General features: G+C 40.0%; 1 protein-coding gene across 37 annotated transcripts in view; it reads right to left on the reverse strand.

Moving 5' to 3' along the window:
• TRPM3 (transient receptor potential cation channel subfamily M member 3) overlaps positions 1-27,239 on the reverse strand; it is an 845,347-nt gene that overhangs the window by 86,364 nt on the left and 731,744 nt on the right. For all 37 annotated transcript variants that reach the window (XR_014822585.1, XR_014822584.1, XM_084987411.1 and 34 more), the window contains 3 exons: positions 15,204-15,304; positions 13,682-13,816; positions 7,606-7,656 (listed from right to left, as the gene is read on the reverse strand). Coding sequence is in view for 35 of the 37 variants with exons in the window: in XM_084987411.1 (XP_084843537.1) it covers positions 7,606-7,656; positions 13,682-13,816; positions 15,204-15,304 (287 nt within the window). In the remaining 2 variants the exon portion in view is untranslated. The remainder of the gene's footprint in view (positions 1-7,605; positions 7,657-13,681; positions 13,817-15,203; positions 15,305-27,239) is intronic.

Raw genomic sequence — 27,239 nt, forward strand, 5'->3', positions numbered from 1 at the left:
AATGCTGGATCTGAGTCACATCTGTGACCTACACCACAGCTTGTGGTAACACCGGATCCCCAACCTACTGACTGAGGCCAGGGATCAAACCTGCATCCTCACAGACAATATGCTGTGTTCTTAACCCACTAAGCTACAACAGGAACTCCCAACTTCATATTTTTAATTGTTTTATTTATCTTTGTGTTCCCAGTGCCTCGTGTATGGTAGGCAGTCAAGACTTTTTTATTTATCTAATTATTTTTTTGGTCAAAAATGTGAATAAGGAGTGAAATTAATTAATGTGGCTGGAATCAAATCTCACTTTGGGACTTTTTAGTATTACGTTAACAACTAAGTAGCCAGGGTCTATGGGTCACCCTTGGCTGGGAAGCCTGACTTGAAATACATATCTGTATCCACTACGTATTCTCAGCAGGTCAGAACAAGGGATAGCAGTTGAAGCACCAGCTCAAAGGTATGAGATCCCAGTGTTGCTTTTTAGACTCCTTGCTGTCCTTAGACTTACTTCCCAGCCCTGCCCATCAGGTTTTACCTTTCCCTTTTCTTGGGGCACAAGGCTGGCATGGAATCTAATTTGAGCTGGATGAACAGAATGGGACTGTGTGAGGGCAGTTTATATGCGGCCAAAGCACTTTGAGACACTAGGTCCTTCCTTCCTTGACCTTTGCCCATCAGAACTCTATCTGAGATCCATTACTTGAGCTGAATTTTCCCAGTCCCCCAAACTGTTCCCACTCTCCTCCCCACCTTTCTCAGAATTTTGAAATCTCCTTTGTTTGAAGATTATCTCTTTAGTCTAACTGAATCTCCAAGTTAAGCTGTCCTCAGGCTCTTGAGAAAGATCCATCTTCTGATTTCTTTAAATGGGAACTTAGAGAAATTTATTTTAATTTAGTAATATGTCAGGTATTGTCCTTTCCATAAACATTAAACTGAATCAAAAACTACTACCTGTGCAACCATTTTTTCTATTATTTTGGGCAGGTTAACAAGGCTGCAGTTTCTGTATTGTCTGGCTCTTACTGGATGGTTAGGCAAGGCTGTTATTTCAAGAGTGGAAGAGCCCCAGAGGGTGACACGCCTGGGTCAGCCTCATTTTCTATGCATTTGGCTCCTACAGGAATGACCTCCAGGCAAGGCTCACCCCATCTGTGCTATTTTCCTTGGCACTGTGAAGCCTGCAGGGGAAAGAGCACTGGCTACGAGTCAGCTGCTCTGGACTCTGTCCACTCTTCACAAAGCAGCCACTTTCTCTTAAAGCCTCAGTTTTCTTCCTAGGAAAAGGGGTTGAACACCAGGGTTACCATGGGGTCTGTAATGCTCAAGCACTAGGTTTCAGAAACATCTTCCAAAGTTTCATTGTGATGCTACTAAGCCACAATCACAGCAAGTCTATAAATTTGTGCCTATTTTTTCTTTTCTTTGTACCTATTTTAAAACTGCACCTGTGGCATATGGAAGTTTCCAGGCTGGGTTGAATCAGAGCTACAGCCACTGGCCTACACCACAGCCACAGCAACTCCAGATCCTTAACTCACAGAACAAGGCCAGGGATTGAACCCACATCCTCACAGATACTAAATCACGTTCTCAACCTGAGCCACAACAGGAGCTCCTGTGCCTATTTTTATTTATTTATTTATTTGGGTCTTTTTAGGGCTGCCCTATGGCATATGGAGCTCCCCAGGCTAGGGGTCAAATCAGAGCAGTAGCTGCTGGCCTACACCACAGCCACAGCAACGCAGGATCTGAGCCACTTCTGAGACCTACACCACAACCCACAGCAACGTCTGTTAACATTGAACAAAGCCAGGGTTCGAACCTGCATCCTCATGGATGCCAGTCAGATTCATTTCCACTAAGCCACAACAGGAACTCCCTCCTGTGCCTATTTTTAATCTTGTAACAATTTTATAAATTTAAGATGTGGGTAATAATGAGCACAACACCTATGTATTTTCTTTTGAGAAATCTATGTGTGAACATCAGTTTGAATTCTAAGAACAAGATCAAGAAATCTAAAGACTAATAGCGAATAGTAATACTTATGCTTTTGAGGTATCTGTAAAGTGTGGTTTATCGGGAAAGTGATAATAGCAAAATTCAAAATAAATAAAAATTTTAGAGGGGCAACACTTTTTGCCAATGTTTTGGAAACAATGGCAACATTGTTTTGCAAAATTTTATGCAAATTAATTAAGGGTTGATAGGCTTATATACTACCATAGAAGGTGCTGGAATCTTCTTTTCTTAGAAACTTCTTATGTAAGGAGTAACTTTGTATGATCTGGTCTAAAGCAGGAGAAAGGATCTGGTGACCATCTGGGTCACCCAACTTTGAGTGAGGGCCTGAAAGGAACCAGCCTGCATTCTATTTTACCACAAGCGGGGGATGGTCAGCTAAACAAAGCCAATGAGGGTTTCTCCAGCCCCAGCATTTGTCTGCCTGTTCTGTTTCATATGTGTAATAAGGCCATGAAAAGGGATGGAGAGTAGATTGCAGGATTAGAGGATAAGGAGAGAATCAGATGCCCTTGTTGAAATGATATCAGGTAATGTGTTTGAACTTAGACTACATTGCATTTGCTGCTTCCCAGATGCTTTGGGGAGCCGAGGAATTAAGGAACATTCGTTTTACAGTTTTTACTAGAAAGAATGGAAACCTCTGGGGAAGAAGAAATAGATTTCATGAAAGCAGGTACAATTTGGGTCTCCTGGGATGACTATACTCTGGGCAAACTCTGAGGGGTGACATTGGTGAATGTCTGAGGTGCTGGACTGAGTGTCTTGACTACCTGTGATCTACATATGCCACCAATGTGCAGAGAACAGCCAGCAACACGACCCCCACCCTCCACAGTGGAAATAAGCACTGGGATGAACTGTGGTCCTGCTCTCCCCCCATCTGACCTGGACAAATCAGCTCCTCTCTGTTCATTTGACCTGGACAGATCATCATCCCTTCAGTTCATGCTCTGAAACAAGGCAGTGCGGACACAGTTACTTCTAAGGTCCTATTTCTAAAGGTCCAGTTGTTTGATCACTACCTGGCAGGCTGCTCTTATTCCCCTGCTGCCAGATCACAGGGCAAAGACCCCTGTCCAGAGCATCCAGAGCTGATGCAATTTCCTATAATCCCCTGGAGTTTAGTTGGTGGAGATGCAGGCTTAGAGAGAAGGAAGGGTAAAGGGATAGAAAAGGATGGGGCTATGCTCAAAACATCCACCTCCTTTAGAAAAAGCAGAGAAATTTCCACCTCATATTCCAACAGGTAACGTCCAAAAACCTTCCGGAGGAGTCTTCTTTGCTTGGCTCCTTTTCAAATAGGTAGTCAATATACGGGCATAATATTCATTCTGCCTGCTATTTCTGTTATTCCTCACTCCCAATTGGTAATTGGTAAAGCCTGAAAACTTACTTCCCATTTCATGCCTTACAGCACATAGCAAGCCACGGGATTCAAATAATTTGATCCACAGAGTAAAAGAGAGGCTTGGATCTATGGGTAAGTAAATTTGACAACTTGAAAACGTTATCTCCTTTTTTCATGCTATGAGTTACCACTCTGAAGGTAAATTTAAATCCATGCCACGCCTAAAGATATCTTTTAATTAAAAGAATAATTTAAATTCACTTATTAGACCTGCACTTCTAACTGCCCTCTGTTGTATGGACGTCAGATCAGATTTCAACTGTTTAGGAAACTTTTTTTTCTTTGAAATTCAAACCAAGCCTTCAAAACAAGACTTTTCCTTTCTAAGGTCTGCAAGGTGTAAAATGATAGCTAGTGGTCAGATTTACCAATGCAGAGTGGGGAAAAGACTGTCCTGGTGAAAATTCATGGGAAGAGAGGACATTTTTTCAGTGTTGGGCGTGGCAGTACACTGAGCAACCCATTTGCAAAATTTGAGAATGCTTTTGCAAATTTGTGAAGCAGCTGGAGTTACAAAAAAGTCCTCTCTTTCCCCCAAGTGCATCTGAAATGCTTTTTCTTTAAAATTCCGTAAAGCTCTAGGTCTTGGTTCCCATAAAAATGAATTTTAAGTTAGAAATTCACCATTCTTTCCATATAATACTCAAATATCACCCTCCTTTGGTGGGGAGGGATAATTCAGGCTCTCTGAAGTATTAGCACATTTAATTTAAGAAAGAACAACTACTACTTAAAAACACACAGAGGCACAAATTGAGCAGACAGTCAGCTACTAAAATGGCATGTTAGATTCCATGGAAAAGCAGACAGACTTAGGCCACTCTGATTTAGTATGAGAGCACTGGTACGTCCAATGGATTTATGCATGAAAACGGTTCAGGGAACTGGGTTGGCTGGTATCATTTTAAATTTCTGATTGATGCTGAATAGTAATTTTACTTCATCGCTTTCCGTGATATAAGTAATTTGAGAGTCCGAAAATACCTTGGGAGCAATTCTCCATGTTCAGTTCTATTGGTTTCAAAGGAGAGTTGAAGTTGGAGATGTCATGCTGGTTAACTTTATGATGGCCTCATAATTCCTAAATCCATTCTCTGTGTTCTTAAGGGTTATTTACATTTAATTTTACAGATACGTTATCAAACAGTATGTTTACGGTCCAGAACTGTGTTTCTAACTTTTGAATAGCATTTATTTTGTACTGGGGCTTATCACAGACTGATTAATTTTTGCCTTAGATTAAATGAATTAATAGGTACATAAAGTCCCATAATCATAAAGCACAAAACACATGCTAATTATTATGCTCACTAATTTTGAAAACTGTTCAAGCTGCCTGAGATTTTCTTAGCATTTTCAACCTAATTTTTGTAGATTTTTGCATATCTTATTGGAAAAAATTGCTGGAAGTCATCTGGAACCAACTTAAGAAGATATACACCGATATTAATTTCTCATTCACTTCTTTAAAAAACACAAAAAAGCCCCTCATTTCCAGCTTCTTTCATCCAAACAACGTAGACACTTCCGTTCCTTTGGACGCCATTGTTATTCTTTCTTGCTCTCCAATAGTCAGACACTCACCTTTGTCAGAAAAATAAATGAAGTCTGCATTTCCTGCCTCTATTTCTTCCCAAGGGAAGAAACTAAACACAGACTTTCCTTTTTCCCCACCATATTGGCAGTCTCTTTTCCCAAGAAAAAGGATAAATCGTTCCTAAGCCAGTACAGTACTATCCTGAGTGATTTATATTTTTCCTGCTACTAAATTAGTAAGTAAACGAATCCTTATATAACTATATTCTTGCTCTGGCATTTGAATCACATTTAAAAGAAAAATAAAACTGCTCCTAACTGATAGTCCTTCCTCCCACATTCTTACCATCCTGTCCTTTCTTGCTGGTCCATAACATTTTTGAGGTACGTCTTTAGCTAAGAAGTTAAAGAAACCCCTTACCTTAAAAATACTCTACATGTTTTCTAAATGTAAGCAGATGTAAGAGGCAGCTAATGGGATTTCAGAAAAAAGAAAATGATATTGCTAAGTAGAGTTCTTAAAGGGAAAGAACCTATTAGGAAGTATCTTGATCATTAGTACTCAGTAAAATCTAACTGTAAAAATCCCTTTGAAAACCAGGCGAAATATTGAGAAACTGGGTAAGGGAGGTAGATGAAGGCTTGGATTGGCCAGTGGCTGGGATTGACGGACAGAGGCATAGCTCTCTCCTCAGAAAACCAAATAATTCCTTCAGTGACAAAGACTAGATTAAGGTGAGGGGATTAGTTTACTTATTATTTTAGAAAAACTCAAGACATTTTATTGAACATGAATAACAAGTGTCTTGGCAAAGAATACATGTTGAGTGCGTACATCTAATCTTCTGAGATCCCTCCCTCTGTTTATTTTCCAGGCAATTTCAAGCCAAGGTGAATTAAATAAAATAGGAAGATTTGAGGAAAAGAGAAAGGGGTTTGTAGACAGCAGATTGAAACGGGGCAAGACGTGGAAGGGTGTGGTCTTGGTAAAATGGTTGCTGGGTTGGATTACAACACCTGTTTCCCTCGCTTTGACAGGACTACAGGCTTGACTTACTCACATGGAAGAGAAATTTTTCAGTAAGGTTGTAGGAGGATAGGAGGAAAGTTCCCAAGGGCCAACAGAAGGAGGTTTATGTTACTAGCAAAGGGCTAGCTAATTAATAAGTACATTATAAGTGGCCTCAGAGGCTTTGCTTGGCCTTTTGAAGGAAAAATTAAAAAGTAGCTACAGGACACCCAAAGGGTAATTCTAGCAGATGAAGGAATTTGCACTCTTTTTTTTTTTTTAACCTTATTTTGTAGCTTTCTCTGAGTATGTCTGATGGACATAGGGAAAGAATTGCCGCAAATTGGTTGGATGGGTATACGTGTGTGTGTGTGCGCGGCACACACGCGCACGTGTGTGCACATGTATATGGGGTAGGGGAAGTGCCACCACCTATTTTATCCTTTGCAGTTAAGACATCACTTTCTGCGAACCCTGTTAAGGGATCAGAACCAAAGCTATCTCTAAAAGAGATTGTATAGGGCAAGAGAACCAGCACTTGGTTAACATTAAAGGTAACTTCCCCTCGCCTTATCCTTCTTATCTATAAATGGAAATAATACTATAAATGATAATAATATAATTACTCTATTTTATAGAATTTTTGAGAAGAGAAAATGAGCTTAAAACACATAGAAAGCTTAGTGTCACACATCTACTCAGCACTAATCCTAGGTACTATTACTTATTATTATTATTATTAAAGTATTTATGTTCTAATCCTAGCTCCTTACTAACTACTCAATACAGTTCTTACCTCCTATGTTTCAATCTCTCTCTCTGTTTTCTTTTTTTTTTTTTTTTAATGGCATCGCCTGCAGCATATGGAAGTTTCCAGGCCTGGGACTGAATCCAAGCTGCAGCTTCGACCTACACTGGATCCTTTAACCCACTGCATTGGGCTAGGGATCAAATCCACACTTGCATAGTGATCCAAGCTGCTCAGTCGGACTCTTAACCCACTGTGCCACGGTAGGAACTCCCAACCTCCTCATTTTTAAATTGGGAATAAATCTACTTCATCTAAACCAACTGGCTTTCCTCCTCCATCAAATTAGATGATGAATGTGAAAAAAAAAATCCGGAAAAAAAATAAAAGTATTAGCAGAAAGGAATATATAAACATGTTGTAGCCTCTGTTTCTCTGAGACTCTTTGAACTACACTTACTCTCTCTGTGTAATGCTAGAAGTGACAGTGATACACTGTACCAGGAGCTGGTGAAGAAAGATACCTTTCATGTCATGCAGACAGCATGGAAACCAGCTCCCCAAACAGTGAGGAGCACATGGAAAAATACAGGTAATGGCATAAATCCACACAGCATGGGAGAAAAGCCTAGAGTTTCACTATCCAAAAGCATTATGTCCAATGAAAGCATCTAAAACCACGGAGACTGGAGATAAACCGCAGCTGCAACATAAGCAGAGATGTCAGAGTTAAAAGGCACACACACACTCTGCCCTGAAATGAGGAGGGTCTGGCAAGGACAGGAATACTCTGGCAGCTCATGCAAAACAGGCGCTTTCTAATCACAGGAAGCAGTCAAGACAGGGCCTCCGACCTGCAGTCGAGAGGGTTCTTACCTTTTTGACATCCCTGACCAAGTGGTACAATGTGTTTGAGGGCCCATGTCTCTGAAAATAATAAAGAAGAATCAAATGGTTTTGCTAGTCAGGGGCTCTCACTGGCAAGGCGAGAAGTATCTAGAAGGAAGGGTTCTGGCTGGTGGAAGGGCACTTCATTAAGATGAACCTTGTTCTAGTTGCTCAGTTGTACCTGTCTTTTCTAAAGAAACACACTGGCAAGTTTTTGGAATGTGGTTCCTCATGAAAAAACGTTTGAGGTTTTAGGTTCAAACTTTGCAAAGGAGGCCATCAACTCCATTGACATCTGGGCCAGAACATCATTTAAGAGCCTAGTTGTGCAAGAGGGAGAGACAAAGGGGCCAGTTTATGACCTCAGAAGTACACTTTGACGCATTGCCAATCGCAACTCATTTATTACCCAGAATGAATGAGAAACTGACTAAAGCAGGGGTTGGCAGACTCTTTCTATAAATAGTCAGATAGTTAATGTCTTAGATTTTGTGGGCCACACCGTCTTTATTGCAACTGTTCAACTCTGCCATTGTGCAAAAGATGTTTCTTTGCCTAAGGTAAGAATAAAGTGGTTTGTCATCCTGTTGTCTTTCAGGAATAGGAATGCCAGATAAAATACAGGATGCCTAGTTAAATTTGAATTCCAGAGAGACAACAATTTCTTTTTTGTTTGTTTTAAATTTCATGCATCTTATTAATTCTAATAAGAATGTTGAACTTTTTTCCCTTGTCATATTGCTGGCCTGTTTTGTATTTATGTATTTTTTTACATATCCAATTAAAAATTTTAAATGTAATCAAATCTTTTGATCTTTTGATTTACAACTTCCTTTGCTTTTAAGTTTTCTAATATTTTTAAATTGAGGTATAATTATATGACATATAACAGTTTCAGGTGTACAATGTAGTGATTTAATATTTGTATATATGGAAAAATAATCATCACAATAAGTCTGTCTAATATCTGTCACCATACATATATAGTTCCCTAATTTTTTCTTGTGATCTGGACCTTAAAGATCTACTCTCTTGGTAACAATCAAATATGTGATACGATGCTATCAACTGTCATCACCATGATGTGCATTTCATCCCCACAACTTATTTATTTTCTAACTAGAAATTTGTACATTTTGACCAATAATAATGAATAATTTCAAATATAAGTATGTCCCATGAATATCTGAGACATACTTTTATACTAAAAATGACTTGTTTTTCTGAAATTCAAATCTACCTGGGCATTCTGTATTTTTGTTTGCTCTATCTATCTGGAGATCTCAAAAAGTGAGGGCAAATCCTTACGTACTGTTGGAACACATTCACAAATTGAGACAATTCCTGTGTACTGCCTCAGCTACCAGAGGCTTCACACAGACAGACTCATCAGAACTCTTTTTCCACTGAGGGATGTAGTGCTGTGTAGGGGTTAAACACACAGACTCTGGGGTCAGAATGCCTGGCACCAAACCTGACCCTGCTGTTCGCTGGCTATGACCATGGGCAAGCTGCTTAACTGTGACTCAGTCTTAATATCTCTAAAATGAGGGTAATAAAACCACTTATCTGGTAGGATTGTTGTGGGGATTAAGTGATTAAATGTTTACAAAACTATTAAAACAGTACTTAGCATTCAATAAATGTTAGCTATTCCTATTATGGAGGCCATCCACTGTCCCAAATCCTTTCCAACAGAATACTCTGGGGAACAATTGATTAGAGTTGACTGGAGTAATGAAGTTTACTGGCCTTTCTTGATCTATAACTGACCTACATACTTTCCAATTATTAGAATAAGTCACTCTACTCTCTTGATTCGCTGATTGATATGAAGTTCATTCAACTCTGTTCTTCCTTTATTTTACTGAAAACTTCATTATTCTTTCCCCCCAGATTTACTGAGATAAAATTGACATATAACATTATGTTAAGTTTAAGGTGTACAATATGATGATTTGATACTTGCATGTATAGTGAAATGTCTACCACAATGAGATTAGTTAACACATCCTTCACCTCATATAATTACCATTTTGTTGTTGTTATGGTGAGAACATTAAAGCTCTGATCTCGTAGTAACTTCCAAATATACAATATAATACTGTTGACTGTAGTTGCCATGCTGTACATTAATTCCTAAAAGTATTCATCTTACAATTGAAAGTTTGTACCCTTTGGCTAACATCTCTCCATTTCCCCCACCCCTGGGCCCCCATTTTTTTGAGGAACCTCCATATTGTTATCTATATTTGGTTCCCTTGTTTAATATTAAGTTAACCATATATGCATGAGTTTTTTGCTTGGCTTCTGATTCTGCTACATGGGTCTATCTATGTGTCTGTTTTTATGCCAATACCATACTGTTTTGATTACCATAATTTTGTGATATAGTTTCATTCTTCTTTCTCAAGACTGCTTTGGCTATTCAGGGTCTTTTGTGGCTTCATGCAAATTTTAGGATTGTTTTTCCTATCTTTGTGAGAGTGTCATCAAAATTTTGAGAGGGATTGTGCTAAATCTGTTTATAGATGGCTTTAGGTAGTGTGGTCATTCTAACAATATTAGCACTTCCAATTCATGAACATGAGATACCTTTCCATTTATTTGTATCTTTATTATGTTGAGGTGTTTTACTTCAATGGCCAATTTGTTGAATTTTTACCACAAAAGGATGTTGAATTTTGTCAAATATATTTTGCGCATATTTTGATATAATCATATGATTTTTGCCTTTCATATTATTAATGTGATTTTTCACATTTATTAATTTGCATATATTGAAACATCCTTGTATCTGGGGATGAATTCCACTTGATCATAGTGTATGATCTTTTTCAATGTGCTCCAATTTGGTTTCTTAGTACTTTGTTGAGGATTTTTGCATCTACATCCAGCAAGGATATTGACCTGTAGTTTTATTGCAGTATCTTTAGCTGTCTTTGCTGTTGTATTAATGCTATCCCCCTAAAATAAGTTTGGGCACACTCCTTCATCATCATTTTTATTTTTTTTTGAAAAGTCGGAAAAGAATTGGAATTAATTCTTTAAATGTTTGGTACAATTCACTTGTGAAACCATCTGGTTCTGGACTTTTCTTTATTGGGAAGTTTTTAATTTCTGATTCAATCTCCTTACTTGTTTTTGGTCTGTTCAAAATTCCTATTTCTTCATGATTCAGACTTAGTAGGTTGTATGTTTCTAGGAATGTATTGTCAAAATATATTTGACAAAATTCAACATCCCTTTGTGGTAAAAATTCAACAAATTGGCCATTGAAGTAAAACACCTCAACATAATAAAGATACAAATAAATGGAAAGGTATCTCGTGTTCATTTATTTTATGATATCCAATTTGTTGGCATATTCTTGTCCACAGTAGCCTCTTATGATCCTCTGCATTTATGTGATATCAGTTTAATGTGTCTTCTTTCATTTATAATTTTATTTGTTTGTGTCTTCTCTCTTACTTGGTAATTCTAGCTAAAGATTTGTCAGGTTTGTTTTTTTTTTATCTTTTCAAAATACCAACTTTTTGTTTCATTAATCTTTTAAATTGTTTTTCCAGTTTCTATTTCATTTACTTCTGCCCTTTGTTATTTCCTTCTTTTGTTAACTTTAGGCTTGGCTTATTCTTGTTTTGCTGCAGGGGCTGTTGGGGTCTTCATTGCCTCCAGGTCCAGCAGCTAGGGGCCAAGAAAGGCAGGCATGGTAGCTGAAGTTGGTGGTACATACACATTTGGCTCAGGGACCAGCTGTAGGGGCCTATGTAGTGGAAGGAGCCAGGTACGAACACCCAGGCAGTGTTGGAAGCCTGGCCCTGCAGCAAGGGTTGGGGCCAACTGCAGGTGCATTGGCATCTGTGGGAATCCTGTCTATAGGTGTGCATTCCTGTGGTTGCAGGTTGTCACCATGGGTGCATGAAGACCAGTGTAAGCTAGTGTTAGGTCAGCAGGCTGCAGGTGCACAGCTGAGAAGCTATGTGGAAGCAAGCCAAGTAGTTTAGGCCAGTGATAGAAGACAGAACAAGAGCTGGGCCCACAAGTAGCTTCAGGAGCCCTGGCTGTTGGCATGCACTCCTGTGGCTGTAGGCTTTCCCCATGGCTGTGTGTGTGGTGGAGGAAGCTGGTGGAGGGGGTTGGGCTGGGGGCATGCAGGTGAAGAGCTGGGGGGACCAGGTGTGGGTGAGCCTAGTGGTGCAGGGCAATGACAGGAGACAGGGTTGAATCCAGGCCCACATGCAGTTGTGGGAGGCTTGGCTGCAAGAGCGTACTCCTGTAGCTGCAGAGTCTTACACTTCCATGGCAGTGGCGAGGGGCATTTGACCAGCAGTGTGTAGGCACACAGCTTGGAGGTGCCAGCTTCAGAGTGTATACAGTGGTGGGGGTCAGCTGTGGGGGTGTAGTCTGTATGCCCTTGCAATCCTGTAGCCACAGAGGCCTGTACTGGCCACTGGTGTGGGCCCCCGGCTCCAGCAGTGGTGAGGGAGAGGGAGCGGTAAGGGACTCAGGTAGCTGGTGTCTATAAAGGCAGATATCTATAGGGCAAAACCCAATGAAATCTGCAAGGGTCTGTGGCAGCTGTGCTGGCCACTGGTTTAATCAGGGCTGAAAGCTGCTGGGGGCAGAGCAAGTCACTGGGAGCTGCTGTCACTCAGCCATTAGCCTGGCTGATACTATGTACCCAACTATCACAGTATGTCTCAGCTTTACAGGTCTCTGGGTGGGGTGAAACCAAAGCATGTCCTTTGTGCAGTGCCCTGAAAGGCTCACCAGCTGGCTCTCCCTTTCCTGGAGGAGAACTCTCTGTAGCTGAGAAGCTTCCTCTTGGCAGAGAGCAGCGGTGGCCTCGGGAGACAGGGTGATACAGGCACAGTGAAGCTGTTCTTCCTCTCTTTTTTATGTGGTTATTCTCAGATTTTTGTTGTTGTTCATTCTACATGTTGTTGGGGCTTCTTAATTGGACTCCTGAGCTTTCCTAGAGCTGTCTTTGTGTGCGGATAGATGCCTGATCCTCAATCTTTATTGGGGGACAGAGGCTGGGTCTCCCGCTCTGCTATTTTGGCCCATTATTCTTATTGAAATTCTTGGTATACTGAACCAAGAAAAATATGCAGAGAAAATAGAAGCGTGGGGCCACTCTGCTAACTCATTTTCTACCTCCAGCAGTGGGAATGTTATAAAGCCAGGGTGGCACCAGCTAATACCTGCCACTGGCTGGGGACGGATCAACAAGCTCCATCTCATTAGTGCTGTGGGTGGTGGGACAAAAAAAGCATTGTGACAAATGAGGGGAAGAAAAATTTCTGAGAAAGAAGCTTTGGTTCAGTACTGGCTTCTTTTTTTACTTAGAAACTTTGTTATCTTGAATAAACCAATTCACTTCTTGGCCTCAGTTTCCTCACCTGTAAAATGGGGGAAAACGGAATCTACTCTTTAAACTTTATTGGATTTTAATGAGTATGAGCTCAGAGCCAATGCACTTAACTCACTAAGTACTCTCCAAAACTTCATTAATAGTAGCTTGTCTTTAAATTACGTCTTGGTATCCCTAGTGAAGAAATTACCAAATCATTACAAAACAAAGTAAAAAATATTTCTGGGTAACTCCAAACAAGAGGTATTTTGCATATTATTCCCTTATAGTGGAAAAATGAATGAACCTCATAGCTCTGAGGATAACAAGATGGTACAGGAGAGTTAATCGACCTCCTTTGATGCTTGGAATTAAATCAATCCTTCTCTGTTGATTGCCTCAAACACCCTCTGGGCTTATAGAATAAAGCGTGTTCTAATTTCCAGAGTCTTGTGGTTTTGTGTAAGGACCTGAGGATATTACCTTTCAGTGATCACTTCTGCCTCTTTAGATGCTGACAACTGAGCAGTTAAAACAAGTGGAAGCCTGGTGACTTGGAGTTTGTCTACACAGGTCTAAGGGAGCATTTGTGGAAAATGATCCATGCATTTGGAGGGAGGGCAGGGACTCACAGACATGTGGAGGGGCAGGAGAAGGTAAAACAAAAAGAATGTAGAGAAAATAAAAAGTGCCTTAGCTTGGTCCTACCGTATTGTACAATTCCTCTAGTCTGGAGATGGTGAGAAAACGGTGCATGCTTACTCCATTCTCTATGAGTAATTTCACAAAATCCACTCTGTCCAGAACTAGGGCATCCAACATGGCTTGCTCCAGAGACCCCACCTGAAAATCAAGTCACTGAGTTAGTCTGCCCCAGGGTCTAGGGGTGCAGTTCTCTGGTGCTCACCTGAAGAATTTAGAAATGGATGTCTTTGACATTTGGTAAACCTTCAGCACATCCAAGAACATGCTAGCAAGAGTTTCCCAACTCCATTTTTGGGACAGCCATAATCTCTCCTGTGTGGTGAGGCCTGTCTTTGCAAAGAGAACAGAAGGATTTCTAGTTCCAAAGTTATTTATTACTCAAATCTCTATTTTGTTCTGGATTTGGAGAAGGTGCATGGGTTTACAAGGCTTTTCCTCTCCCAACTCTCTGAGCAAACTTCTATAAAACCATTAAAGTGTCAAAGTGGGTACTTCATTTTCATCTTCCTTAGGCTCTGAATTAGACCCCTGGCTGCGTTTTGAGAAGAGGGATCCTAGTAAACAGACCAGAAATTAGGCTTTTCTTTTTTATTCCAGTTAAGTGATACTACATTGCCTCTGCCTTGCCCATTTCTACATGGAGACCCAGTAACTATTTAGGTCACTTGGTCGGTTTACTAGGGTTTTCTTTAATTTCTTTCATGAAAATTTCCTAGTACCGGACTCCTCGATAAATCTATCCACTCTTGCAATCCATTTGTACTAAATGAAGCCTGGAGCTCAATCGTAGGCAGAAGCTAACTGAGGGAGAGGAAGGGTTAAAAAAGACTTGCACATGAAGGTGTTGTCCTTCAGTGATTACAGACACAGAAATCAAATTCCAGGCTGCTGGCTGCCTCCTGGGGATACATGCATACACCAACCAATGGTCATTTTTCCAAGTTTTTATTTTTGGTAGAGCCAGTTGAGGGAAACAAACCAAGAACAGTTATATAAAGCTTTGGTTGCCTCTGTTGTTCCTGGGAACAGGGAGGACCTGTGCTCAGCCTCCAGGACCAGATGGCACCTGCACGTGGAAGCCTGCTAATTCTGCATCCTGAGGTGCAACCCAGGCACGCACCAGCATGGGGTGCCGCCACGTGGAAGCAGCAACATCCAAGACAACCAGAAGCAAGCTGCTAATTCCACTCTTTCCTTAAGCTTAATTAATACAATTTTGTCTTACATATATTTTCCGGCATGTAAAAGAAATGGCATCAGTTGGTGCTAAAAATTGCTATCAAAGGCCACTTAAAGAGATGAAAATGTTCGGAATATTTGGAGTTGTGCTTTGTCATACCTTCCACCAGGTGACAGTGTTTTCCTAAACATAAGAAAGGGAGCTGCGTATGAGGACAGCTACAAAGGAAAATTTCTCCCCTAAAGAAAAAGCAGCGCTTTCCAGAGCCACTCTCAGAGATTCCTTGAATAAATACCCTTGCCCAAGGAAGTGGGCTTTTCAGGGGGTATCAACATTATACTCTACCGGCCACTGTTGCCCATAAATAAAGATCTGGCTGCGAGCGATGTCGACTCTGTTCCAGGCTAAAGCTAAGCTCAGCTGGTCTGGGGCTGAGGCATTGGCTCCTGTGTGTAGACAAGTGGGAGAGAAGAATGGGAGACAGAAAACAGTAATCAGTTATTATTCCAAGAAGACCCACTCCATTGTTTTTTCTCATCCACCCCCCTCTTCATGGAGAGTACACTCGGCCACACAGCAGGGCCTCACAAACTTGGATAATTATCATGTCCAATACTCTGTAGAATATTTTGCAGCATCTCTGGACTCAACTCAGTAGATGCCAACAGTAACTGCCCCACCAAGTCATGATAATCAAAAATATCTCCAGATGTTGCCAAATGACTCCAGGGGAAAGGGAGACAGGATCAGCCGGGTGAGGACCACTGCTCTGCAGCTTTGCTAGTCCAAGCATGGTCCATGCGGCAGCAGAAGCAGCATCACCTGGGTGCTTGCTAGAAATGCAGAACCTCAGGCTCCACCCCCAACCTATTAAATCAGATTCTATTTCAACAAGATCCCAGGTGACTCATGTGTACCGTGAAATTTGAGAAGAGCTGCTCTATAACACATTTTATTTTGTTTCTGCTGGCCAATCACTGGCTTCAAAGCATCATTTAAATTGTATATTGCATAGTGATGGTGCCCCCTTCAACTAGGGAGCCAGCTTTAGCACTACACTGGAAAAGAGTTAAGAGCACCTTTTAAGAGAAAAGCAAACAAGTATCTTATCACAGCACAATTTCTCAGTTTCCCACTATTTTCCAGACTCTGTCACTAGATCTGCACTCTCCACCTGTGGTTATTTAAAGCTAAATTAATGAAAACTAAATAAAAACAAAACTTTACTTCTTCACCTGTACTAGTCACATTTCAAGTGCTCAATGACCACACGGGGCTGGTGGCCTTTGAACTGGAGAGTGCAGATGCTGAACAGTTCCATCATCACAGAGATGGCTTACTGGGACAGCTGGTTTAGGTCACTGCATCCTGTCCATACATGCCACCTGCCAAGCAGCAGGATGTGGGGCTGAGGATGGCAGGTGGAGAGGGCATTGAGCTACAGTCAGAGGATCTGAGCCTGCCACTTTGCTTCTGTGTGACCCTGGACCCATCTAAGCCATTATTTTATAATCTGTAAAATGGGGACAGTAAGTTATCTTGTTTACCCAGCTGAGATGTGAGACTGAAATGAGATCAAATAAATGAATTCACATGTAAGCGGGTTATTTTAATTCATCAATATCGTGGCTGTGCTGAGTAAGACACATTGCTAAACATTTGCCCAACTTCATGCTGCTAGATGTTCCATCGTCAAAGGAGCAAGGTAAAGAGCCAAAGCTCTTTACTGGTTCAGGCTTTTTGAATGACAAAGTAGTAGGCAAATCCACATGTTACCAGATGCAATGTTCCAGATAATCCTGGAATTGGGTCTTAACTGTCTCCGTTTGACAGATGAGGATACTAAGGCCCAGAGAAGTTAAAGATCAAACAGTCACTAACAGAGAGCAAACAGAATAAGCATTCATTTTGCCAGAGGTGCGATTCAGACCCAGTGAGTTTTCCCATCATTTTGTCACTGCTAGTTCTGATGTCTGTGAAGGAAGCAGGGATAGAAAATGCAGACGCTGCCCATTCTGGCTTCTCCAGAAGTGGAGGCCAAAGCAAGGAGCTGGGGATAGGGCTGCTATATCAGTGATTCCAAAATTCCAAGTCACCTGGGAAGATTTCGAACCATTCCTCTGCCCAGGTCATACCTCAAACCAAAAAAAAAATCACAGTGCCTGGGATGGTAAGGCAGGTGCTGATAGTTTTAAAGATCTCCAGGGGTTTTAAATGTGCAGCAGAGTTTGGGGATCACTGGGCTACATGCTTCTTTTCCCTGCTTCCCCTTTTACCTCTTTCATCTGGGCTTTGAGATAATGATGTGAAGAATCAGGCAAGTAAGGTGTGTTCCAGATGAGCCCTTGTCAAATTTGAGCATTCGTAAGAATAACCTGGGGAGCGATTTTTTTGTCTTTTTAGGCCCTCACTCATGACATATGGAGGTTCCCAGGCTAGGGGTTGAATCAGAGCTACAGCTGCCGCCCTACACCACAGCCACAGCAACACTGGATCTGAGCTGTGTCTGCAATCTATACCACAGCTCATGGCAATGCCGGATCCTTAAGCCACCGATCGAGGTCAGGGATCGAACCCGCGTCCTCATGGATACCAGTCAGTTTTTTTTAACCCCTGAGCCATGACGGGAACTCCCTGGAGAGCTTTTTAAAACACAGATTCTTGGGCCTCACCTCCAGAGATTCTGATTCACTAGATCTTGGGTGGGGCCTGAGTTTCTCTAGTTCTAACCAGCTCCCAGGTGATACTGATGCTGATGATCTAGGATGACACTTTGAATAATGAGTCTCTAGAGAGCTGCAGTGAGCTGTGATGCTCTGTTCCCTTCATAGGTCAAAGGGCATTTCTGATTCTGGTGTCCAGACAGTGATGGCTTCTGTATAAATCACGTACTTGTAAGTAAACTAATTAGGGTTTGGAATGATGAATATTAATTCAGTGTGCATAGGGATTTTTCCATTAAGAAAAATATTTCTATCTCCTCAGATAACAACAGGGACTGCAAATTCATACCAGGGTTACTGGCATAAATAAGTGATAAATGGGAATGTGTCAAAATGTACTGTCATCATTTTGAAGAATAAAAAGTGAAGGCTCATTGGAGTTCTATTTGGAAAGGCAACACTTTATGCTTTCCTGTGCTTTCTTAACTGCTCTATTGGTCTTTGCTGACCTGCTGTAATGGTTTAATCATTTCCTTTGCCATTTTTATGCTACAAATCTGTATGTCACCCAAGTCAATAGTAGCCATACAAATCTGAACAAGAACACATAGCTGCAAGCAGTCATTGAGGTCAACATGAGCTGCCTGAATGTAATTAGATAAGTGTCAAAGGAAAGCATGAAACCAATGAGACTTGACTTTTCAAAAACTGAAAATACATCACTCAAGGATGGTCCTGGGTGACAGTTTGCATCAGTGGTTCTCAACTAGGGTGACAAACCATCCCATTTTGCCTGCTACAGTTACAGTGCTAGCATTGAAATTCCTGCATCTTGGGAGACCCCTCAGTTCTGCACAAACCTGGATGGCTGGTCACCCTATTCTCAAGTGTGGTTGCGCACTGAAAGTGCCTCGAGAGCTTGAAATGTACTCATGCCTTGGATGCATCCCCAGAGATTCTGATTTAACTGGTCCTGGGTAGTTTTAAAAAGTTTTAAAAAGTGTTTTAAAGAACTAGTGGTTGGGGGAGTTCCCGTCATGGCGCAATGGTTAATGAATCTGACTAGGAACCATGAGGTTGCGAGTTTCATCTCTGGCCTTGCTCAGTGGGTTAAGGATCTGCTGTTGCCGTGAGCCGTGGTGTGGGTCACAGACTCGGCTTGGATCCCGCGTTGCTGTGGCTCTGGTGTAGGCCGGTGGCTACAGCTCTGATTGGACCCCTAGCCTGGGAACCCATATGCCACAGGAACCACTCAAGAAAAAGCAAAAAGACAAAAAAAAAAAAAAATAGAGCTAGTGGTTGGTAAACTTATCTAGACATTAGAATCATGAAGACACGATTAAGAACCTCAAGTCTAGATAATACACGGTCATTAATTCACTTATTCATCTGTTTATTCTTTAATTTGTGCATTCAAAGGTATTAGAAATTTACACACTACAAATCAACCATACTTTAATTAAAAAATTAAAAAACAACAAAACCAAAAAAACCAAGATGTTGATCGCATGCCTTCTCTTCCTATGGCAGGAACTATGAGGTGAGGACCAAGGTGAATACGACAAAAATCCTTTGTCTTAAAAGCTTACATTCTAGAGGAGGAAAGAGGTCTGTAATTAAATACACTCTTTCATGCAATCATTCATCTGCTCAACAGATAATTATGGAATACCTTCGGTACCAGGAACTGTTTTAGCACAGAATGTCTGATGGTGAAAAAGATAGCTAAGGTCACTCTTTTTGCATAGCTTACCACTTACTTCTACTAGTGGAGGATAGCACTCAGAAAATAAATGAAAAACAAACAAATAAACAGTATACTTTCACAATGTGTAAGTGCTATGAAGGAGCAGTGTCATTTCCAGGATATGCAGGACCTGTGTCTGTATAAAAATATTGAGTCATTCCAAAATCAATGCGGCAGCACCGTTCTGGCAACGCATTTCACGTGATTCCAGGATAAAAGTATGGTGCCAGTCAGCTAGAGTGATGTGCTGGCCAGGCTGCCCTCTTGAATCCAAGGGGGACATGGAACCATTAGATAACCTCATAGATTGGGCAGTTAAATAGCTCAGTGAATTTGGAAATTTCATGGGAAGACATTGAAGATTCAATGCTTTGGGTATAGCATGAGTTAGAAACAGAGAGAATAGAAAGATTTGTAAGTGAGGTGGAGGAATTTTGTTTGTTTGTTTCTTTGTTTGTTTGTTTTGAGGAATTTTGTTTTATACTGAAGTCATGGAGAAACTACTGGAAGACGTTGTCTCAAAAAACAATGCAGCCAGACTTATGTCTTAGGAAAGTCACTTTGGCAGCAGTGTGAAGGATGGACTGGAAGAGCATTGCCCTGGAGGGAAGAGAAGCAGTTAGAGAAATTTTGCAAAATTCTAGGAAAGGGGTAATGAGGGCCTGAAGGAGCAGCTTGGATAGAGGGATATTTAGAAGGCAAATTGATAGCCTTGAGTGAGAGATTTAAAGTGGGGAGCAAGAGAGAAAGAGAAGCCAAACATCGTGATCCCCTAGTCTCTACCTTGGGAGCCCTACAGAGATTGGCAAAGCAAGATAAAAACAAGTATTTGTGGCAAAATATTTCATGCTTGAATATGTTGAGCTTACAATGCCTGTGGTATGTCTGAGTGGGAATGACCAGAGACCACTGGATATTGAGGTCTGAGGCAGAGGAGTGATCAGCCCTGGAGATAGAGATTTGGGAAACATTAGCATGAAGGTGTAAAGAAGGCAGAGGATGGGTAACTGAATAAGACGAATGCTTAAAAAGTATGAAAACAAAGCAAATCTTTAGAAAGATATCACACAGAAAGTCAGAAAGATAGGAAGGGAACTAGGGATCATGGTGCCCTAAACTACAGGTAGAGTCTCAAGAAAGAAGGGGTGGTCAATAAAGCAAAGGCTGCAAAGAGGGCAAGTGGAAAAGGCTGGTCGTCCTTCCTCACAACTCTTCTCATTACTGGGCATTATTATTAGTTCATTATTTCCTTCACCAGAAAGTAAACCTCAAGAAGTTAGGGCTTTAGGCTACTTTATTCACTGCTGTATTCTTAGAGTTCAGAACACAGCTTGTCATAAAATAGGTGCTCAATAGCAATTTGTTGGATGAATGAATAAACCCAAAAGTGTGCACCAAATTTGGCAATAAAGAAGCCTTTGATGAAATTAGTGTGTGCACCTTCACTGGAGTATGGGAATGGAGGCACATCTTCAAATTTTTCCCTCAAAGAAACTGCAAGATAGTAAGAATGGAGGTAGGGTGGGATAAAGGGAGAAATGTGACAAGTATACAAATCTATACCAAAGAACAAAGTGGTAAGTGCTGTAAAAACTGTGCAGATAAGAAGTCCAAAGCACTTCCTACCAGTTAAATCAGAACAGCTTTAAGGAGGAAGTAGAATTTGATGACATTGGGGAATGGAGGTTTGAACAAATGGAATTTTGGCAGGCCGAATGATGCCCTCCATCTCTCAAAGATGTCTATGTCCTGTTCCTAGGAACCAGTAAAGCTATTACCTTATATGCCAGAGGGATTTTGAAGACATGATTAAACTAAGATTTTTAAGACTTAATTAGGGAGATTCTCCTGTATTATCTGGTGAGCCCAATGCAATGTAATCACAAAAGTTCTTATACGATTAAAACAGGAGGATCGAAGTAGTAGTGGAATATAATGGTGAAAGCAACAGGTTGGGCTGATGCAAGGAAGGAGCCACAAGTGAAGGAAGTCAGGCAGCCTCTGGAAGCTGAAAAAGGCAAGGGCATAATTCATCTCAGAAGCCTTCAGAAGGAATATAACCTTGCTGACACCTTAATTTTAGACTTGTGGCCTCCAGATTATAAGAGAATAAATTTTTGTGATTTTAAGCCACTAAATTTGTGGTTATTTGTTATGGTAGCGATAGGAAACCAATACAGAGCCACTGAAAATACTATTATAGGCAGACAGGCCATCAAGAAAGAAAAGAGAGATGGAATTGAGAAAGCATGAATATTTACACTTGGGCTATGGTATAGAGAAGGATTATCAAATTTTAATATGCATATGATTCATCTGAAGATCTTGCTTATATGCTGATTCTGGTTCAGTTGTTCCAGGGTGACATTCTTAGTGACATTTCTCCAGTCAGCATTCATTAGTTTTCTATTGTGATCATGATAAACTTAACGCATGTATGCTTTCTCCCTTTCTTCTCCTCCACCATTTGATTTTAGAATATAAGATTATATTTTTAGTGTTTTAGTCCTTCTATTAGGTATGCTTATATTTCTATTACTAATATCTGAAATGTCAGTCTTAAAATATATTCCTTATTATAGTAGGCAAAAGGCACAGATAATATGATGGGGCAAAAAGCCTACCAATTTTACATATGTCCTTCTTTCCTTCTCTCAATTTTTTAGTTGTTGTATTATTTCTACCTTGTTATGGTAATATTTACACTCCTTTTTGTTACTCAAATTCCCATTTAATTTTTTTTAACTTAGTTCTATTAGATTCTAGTGTCAATGTCCACAATTAGTGATTTTGAATTCTTTAGTAGTTTTTTCAAGAGGAATTTAAGGAAACACTGTTGCCAGAGTTCTAGACTGTTTTAAAATGGCTTTTTTTGTTGTTTTTGTTTTTTAGTAGTCATTATAGTTGAATGACATTGACTCAATATAAACTCTGTTCCTTTATTGACTCCTGGCATTGAATGTCACTGCAAGAAAGTCTGAGGCCAGTTTAATTATCACCTCGTAAAACACTTGATTATTTTTCCTGTTGTCCCAAAGTGTGTTTCATTTTTCTTTGAAGTTCAGCGACTTGATTAGAATTTTAAGTGTGGGTGTTGAGAATTCTGAATCCATTTTTCCTGACATAAAGTGGCCCTTTCAATACTCAGATCAAACTTTTAAAAAAATTTTAAAGAAAAAATTCTTATTATATTTTTAAATTTTGTAATTATATGTTAAAATATTTGTTCTGATCAATTATTTTGTTTTTTTCCCTCTGGAATCACCAATTATGCTTATGTTGGATCTCTTTCTTTTCTATCTTCTATATATGTAAAACTTCTTTTTAATCCCAACTCTTTGTTTCATTTCATTAAATTTTTGTTCATTTTCCTAATTTCTATTCTTTGTATCCTGCACTGAATTTTTTACAATGCATATTTGATCCTATACCATTTCCTGTGTCTTCTGAAATTCTGTGATAATTTTATCCCCCCCCTCCACTACTCACATTTAATCTCCTCTTTCTGCCTCATCTACTCTTACCTGAATTTTGGTATAGTAACCCTGAAGTATTTCTTCATAGATAAGTACTTCATTAAGATTTAATCTTTTTAAAGTTCATGGTAAAATATTTATTCATAATGTTCTTCTGTTCCCTGGAAACATTTTTATAGAGTATTAATCTTTTGTGAATATGTTTTGCTCTTTTGTTATTTTTTTTTCTTATATGTATATGCTAATTCCTTTTTTATTATTTATCATCTAGTGAGTTGGGTTACAATGGACCCAGGGTAGCATTCCAAGCTAGTCATTATTCACAGGTTGAAGGCTTTTTTCCCAACTCCCTCCTGCAAACATGGCTTATCTGCATAATTCTGCACATAGCTCACTTCCTCTATTTATACAAACTAAGTCAGGATCAGGATGGTTTCCTGCTACCATCCAGCTCCCTCTCATTAATGCACATGCTGTTCCAGACAAAGGAGAGAACTGTGTACCTTAGGAGGTTCCACACATTTAGAAATTACATTTTTTGTTGGTGTTTTCTGAGGACAGTCACTGCTGGTTTCTCGCTCCTCAGCTTTCACCCTTTCCTCCTAAAAACCTCTTGCATATTCAAATATTTTGGAATTTTTCCTAGTTTACCAAAAATGGAGTTTGCTTATTGTTGTCTTCCTCTTTCACTATTGATTTTTGAAACTTTCTAGGAAAGAAGAGAATGATAAATTTATGTTGCCTTGCCTATATTGGAAGGGCTGAAGGATATTGTAAGTAGAAGAGTGTTTTGATCAAATCCTTGCATTAGTCTTTTTCTCTAACTGAAGTTTAGAGGAGGGATAGGAATATGCTCAATAGGAAGCAGGAAGATTTCTTAAGAGGTCATTGCAAATAATTCGGGTCAAAACTCCTGAGGGCCTAATGATAATGAGCAAGAAGGGAAAAGAATGGAGAGACATGAAAGATATTATGGTGGCAAAAATGCCCAGAATTAGCAAGAATTTGCTCATACAAAGGGAGGAAAAAACTTGGTGAAGGCTCTGAGCCTAAATAACTGAAAGGATGGGTGCTATATGAACATAAGTGGTAGAAATCAGTTTTGTGGGGAAAGACTATTTTTATTTATTCATATTTATTTTTAAGACAATAAATTTGATTTAATTTGCTACCAAGGGAGCTAACCAGTTGTGAATTAGAAAAGGGAGCAGGGAGGGAAGCTAGGGTTGGAAGTAAATCTGGAGGTTATTCATGTGGATGTGGTATTGAAAATCACAGTACTTTTTAAGTTGGACAGAAAGGAGAGTAAAGAAGTAAGTGAGTCTAATGAAGGAGACAAAGGAGTTGTCAAAAAGGAAGAATATTCAGTACCTCTGAATAATAGGAAAAATTAAAATAAATGTAATTACCATCGTACATTGCAAGTATACACTAGGCATTTTACAAGTTATTATCTCATTTAATGCTCGCAAGAAATCTGTACAGTGCATATCTTTCTTTCCAGTTTGCAGATCATAAAACAGTGGCTAAAGTGGTTCAGGGAGGTGGGCTAACCTAGAGAACTAGGCTTTAAATTGAGGCCTTCCCTAAAAGTAAAAAAGAGTTGCAATAAGAAAAGAATAAAGTCAATAGCATCAAAAGCTGCTACAGGATCAGGAAATTGATCATTGGGGTTAGAAGACTCTTTGAGTTCTTCAGGAGTAATGAAAGCTGTGTGAATAAATTGGCTGGGGTAGAATATGGAATGCAAGAATTTGAAGAGTGTGTAAGTCAAGAATTTAGAGTGAGTGGAGGATAAGGAATGCTAGTAGAAAAGCAGGCTACCTTTCAGAATTCAGTGGTTAAGAAGGGAAAAGTAAGATGCTTTCTTGAGGGTCTTGGTGGAGAGGAGCCAGGTCTTCTTAGGTGACAGGTACCTTGAATGTTCTTTATAGCAGAAGAGAAAGAGCCACCAGAGAGGGAGGCATAGAACATGTACATGAAAAGAGGAAGTGTGTGATGGATGAGATCCTGGAGAATAGAAGCCAGGCAGGGAGTAGTTGGTTTTAGCAAAGGGGAGAGGTCTTCAAAGAGAAAAGTAAAATCAATGAGTCTGAGTAAAGACATTGATATTCATGAGTGGAAAAGTAAGGAGCCTGGATCTGCTAGGATTAAGAGGGAATGGGGACTGAGAGAATGGAGGAATGTGGGGAGTATGTCAGAGGTTGAGGCTTAAACAATGAGGCAGCTACAGAGGAGTTAGGACCCACTTGAGGTAAACTGTCTCAGATATGTCATGGCACCAATTGGTGAGTGTTGCAGGGAATAATGCTTTAGGGACTTCAGCATCACTGTAAAGAGGAAGTTTTGTTTTCTTTTGTTTTTTAATACCCTGAGGGTAACTAAACACTTAGATGGGTTGTAAATGGGGTTGTGAACTCTCCTTGGGAGAGTTTCCAAATTAAAATGTTAGGTGGTTCATCTGACCTGGGTAGTTAAGCATGATCCTGCTTGAGGGACTGGGCAGTGGGGGGGTAGGTCAGGAAGTGCTGATCTTGCAATGTCTTAGTAGTGCCATGATTCTGTGATATAGAATAGTCCATATATTATATAGAATAATGAACATGTCCCTATATTAGTTGAGGAACATTTCTTCTTGCTGGGGTCTTTGGACCTTTCCAAGTCTTATCTAAAGAATCTTGTCTGGATTAAATAATCTTCCCAGGGATTCTATTCATGTCTATCAGTTTACTTTATTTGTAAGTGTTGCATTAAATGCAGTGCAGCCAATGAAATCCCATCTATCCATTTGTTGAAAGACCAGATTCTCTACTACATGAAAACCACAAAGGTGGAAGGAAAGTAGCTGAAAGGCCCTGCCATGTGACTTGGTTGCTAGGATACACCTTCAGTTGTCTTCCAGAGAAGAGACACCATCTACCCTGAAGAGCTTCTCTTAGGAATGTGGCTGCTTCATTGAGGAAAAAAAAAATTAAAGGCTTGAAACACACACATAAATAGTATATGAGGTCTTTGGATAATTTATTCTTTGCTCCATTTTCTTGCCCTGAATGATAACTATCTCCTCTTGGTAAAAATAACTTTAAGTGGGCTCTGAGGAGAAAGATAAAAGGAATCAGGAAAAATGGATTAACTTTAGCTGGAGAAATTTGGATTTGGCTTGTAAGACAAAAACCAGCTGAGTGAAAGAGTCCTTTGTGAGAAGATGGGATTCTGTTTCTTGGTTTATGTGTAGTAAGTAAGAAAGACAATGATAACCAATACTTCTTTCACGCTTAGCTTGTGTGAGACACTCTAAAGTGTTAATGTTTTGAATTCTCATAAGCTCAGAAGTGCCATTATCCTTATTTTACAGATGAGGAAACCGAGGCACAGAAACTTGTCCAAGGTGATATTGCTAGAAGGTTTGGAGATGAGATTCAAACCCAGGTACAGAGCTGAATTTTTCTTTTTAATTCATAGAAATTTAGAAAATTTTATTGAACTCATCATACCTACAACAAAAAGGGAAGTAGGCAATGGCTTTCTTTATCACAAAACAACTCACAGTGCATTAATGAAGGAAGCCAGAATATTCTCTAGTCCCCTATGATTAGGGCTAAGGTAGAACATTACCTAAAATTCACATATCAGCTTCTATTATTATTATTACTATTGTAATTATTGTCAGTTAATCAATTTGGGCTTGGAGTTTTGTTTATTAAAAACATATTCCCATAGCTTTATGGAGATAGAACTGACAAATAATATTGCATTAGTTTTAGGTGTACAATATAATAACTTGGTATATGTGTATATTGCAAAATAATTACCACTATAAATTTCGTTAACATCTATCACCTCACATAGTTACAAATGTTTTTCTTGTGATGAGAATTTTTTTTTTTTTTAATGGCTGCACCTGCAGCATATGGATGTTCCCTGGTCAGGGATTGAATTCAAGTTGCATCTGCAATGCTGGGTCATTTAATCCACTTCACTAGGCCGGGATCCAACCTGTGCCCCTGCAGCAACCTGAGCCATTGCAGTTGGATTCTTAACCCATTGCACCACAATGGGAACTCCCTGATGAGTGTTTTTAAGATCTAGTCTCCTAGCAACTTTCAAATATAAAATACAATATTGTTTTTCATAGTCACCATGCTATACTACCTCCAGAGAACTTATTTATCTTATAACTGGAAGTCTGTACCTTTTAACCACCTTCATCCGTTTCACCTGCCCTACCTCCCCTTCCTTGCTGAAATTCTTTGTGTGTGTGTGTGTGTGTGTGTGTGTGTGTGTGTGTGTGTGTGTGTTTAGGCCTGCACCTGTAGCATACGGAAGTTCCCAGGCAGGGGTTGAATTGGAGCTTCAGCTGCCAGCCTTTGCCACAGCCACAGCAATGCCAGATTCAAGTCACATCTGCAACCTACACCACAGCTCACGGCAACGCTGGATCCTTAACCCAGTGAGCAAGGCCAGGGATTGAACCCTACAAGTTGGGTTCATTACT

Source organism: Sus scrofa, chromosome 1, assembly GCF_054392235.1.
Source record: "Sus scrofa isolate SSC_HxYL_T2T_F1_AM1 chromosome 1, Sscrofa_HxYL_maternal_Yorkshire_Landrace_v2.0, whole genome shotgun sequence".
NCBI classification, from domain to species: Eukaryota; Metazoa; Chordata; class Mammalia; order Artiodactyla; family Suidae; genus Sus; species Sus scrofa.